At 35.4% G+C, this 1,983-nt stretch overlaps 1 protein-coding gene across 1 annotated transcript; it reads right to left on the bottom strand.

The window, feature by feature from the left end:
• Positions 1–909: 909 nt before the first annotated feature.
• Positions 910–1,652, bottom strand: LOC149534816 (uncharacterized). Its single transcript, XM_089805725.1, has one exon. The coding sequence runs from the start codon at positions 1,332–1,334 to the stop codon at positions 1,125–1,127; it is 210 nt and encodes a 69-aa protein (XP_089661851.1). The 5' UTR covers positions 1,335–1,652; the 3' UTR covers positions 910–1,124.
• Between the last annotated feature and the right edge of the window lie 331 nt (positions 1,653–1,983).

Raw genomic sequence — 1,983 nt, 5'->3', positions numbered from 1 at the left:
AGATGCAGAAATCTATTACAAATGCATTATCCCCTCCGTGCAGAGAAATGGATTAGTTATATAATGAAACTATTTTATTTTATTTTTGGATTCGATTGAGTGTTTCTTTAGCTAAACATTTAGGATCACACCTTTGATCCATCATCAAGATGAGACTGTAAAAGATTTTTGAACATATGAATTGTGGAAATCTGAAAATGTGAGTTGGATAACATTCCTTCATTTATCTTTGTTAACAGTAACCCCATCAATATTGAGAACAATTCAATCAGGTGAAAACAAGTCATCACTTTAAACAGTATAATATGGGAAATGCTCTGTTCCCCAACATCTGAACTTGCTAAGAAAACAAAATTACACCAATCCAAAACCTCAGAGGTAAAGAACAGAAATGACAATGCAGTCATATAAAGCAAAAGTTCATATCACAACAAAACATTATTTATATGTAAAAATGTATAATCAATGCTTTGAGCTTTCTTTGCTTCTTTAACCCTAACTCTAAATCCTAATTTTCAATTGAAGGATAAAGAAGTTTCAAGGGATTCTTAAATGTCGAAGTAAAACTGCAGTTAGCAACTAACAGCATATAACTAAGGTTAAGCTTTGAAAGTGTCTGGAGCCCTTTAAAATCCATAGCTTATACAATGCCATTTGATACAGATCTTAATCATTTGAACGACCATCCATTACATGCCATTTTCAACTTCCCCGGATAGAGGAGCGAGAAGGGAATCATCAACTGCCTCCTCAAGCAGCGACTCGCCAGAGGATGAATGTCTAGCCCTAATCAATCACAATCAAGGCCGTACAAATTTGCGAAATATTAACACAATGATGCAAAAACATGAATAATCATGCATACCCTATACTTCATCATATATAATCAAAATAACTTTGCTCTCCAGATTTACAACAAATTCAAAACTGTATTCAAACGGAAATGCTGCCTGAACATTAAGCTTCAGAGAAGCAGGGCATCATCCATTGCAAAAGAAAAGAGATTCATACATCATTGTCCACCAACAATATTCATCCTGGCTCAAAAAGTTCCAAACATTTAAACAGGTTTGAACAGATCTAGGGTTTTAAGAACAGGATGTTGTTGGATCCATTGCTTACAATCAACCAAAGTGTACATGTATTCCTATAGCTATTATAAAGATAGCATAGATGCCGAAAAATAGAAGAGAATGCACCAAGATGGATGCACCGCTTGTGTGAAATGTGCTGAACTCCACTTTACGGCTGCTCCCTGGCAGCTGAAACAACAATCCCGGTGAAAGCAGAATAAACAGAATAACCCCAACTAAAACGGGTCCCCAATCCGCCATTGTTTCCCTGAAGACAAGCGCGCAAATCGATTAGGGTTCGGAGCCTGATGTGTGTCTGAAGATTATACAAATTCCAGTACTAAATGGAAAATGGCGAAGCTTCTAGAGTCGCCCTATTCTCCTCTGTTCCGCCTTTTGGGTGTGTGGTTATGAGCAAAGGAGATCCACTGGTAAACAGATTAGGACAGCCCAACGTATGCTTTAATGCCATTATTTTGTTTTATGTTGGTACTATAAAGCTTGAGATTGCTCTGTGAGCCTTGTTTTTTTCTTCAGGGTTTGGTCTAGCATATTCCAAATGATGTTACAGCCCACACTTTTTGGGTTTGGGTTTAGGCACAATATTTGTATTTCAACGTAAAGATACTATTCGCTTTCTCTTTTTAAGTGATGTAACTGTTTTTTTAATTAGTATTTTATAATGTAAATTCATAATCTCATCTGTGGCATGTGTTGGATTGATGGTTTTGTTAGTTTTGGATTTCTTCTTATTTTTGTTGTAGTGTAATATTTTGTTATATAATTGGTGAGTTCGTATGTAGAGTTGGCATTGGACTTCCAATTTTCCCTAAGACTTCATTTTGTAGCGGATTTAGAATCTATTTTTTAATTATTTATTCTTATTTCTTGATTATTATTGAAGTATAGT

The sequence above is a fragment of the Cupressus sempervirens genome, chromosome 10, assembly GCF_028749045.1.
Source record: "Cupressus sempervirens isolate cs-2001-9-10 chromosome 10, ASM2874904v1, whole genome shotgun sequence".
NCBI lineage: Eukaryota > Viridiplantae > Streptophyta > Pinopsida > Cupressales > Cupressaceae > Cupressus > Cupressus sempervirens.
This window is presented reverse-complemented; position numbering and strand designations above follow the sequence as displayed.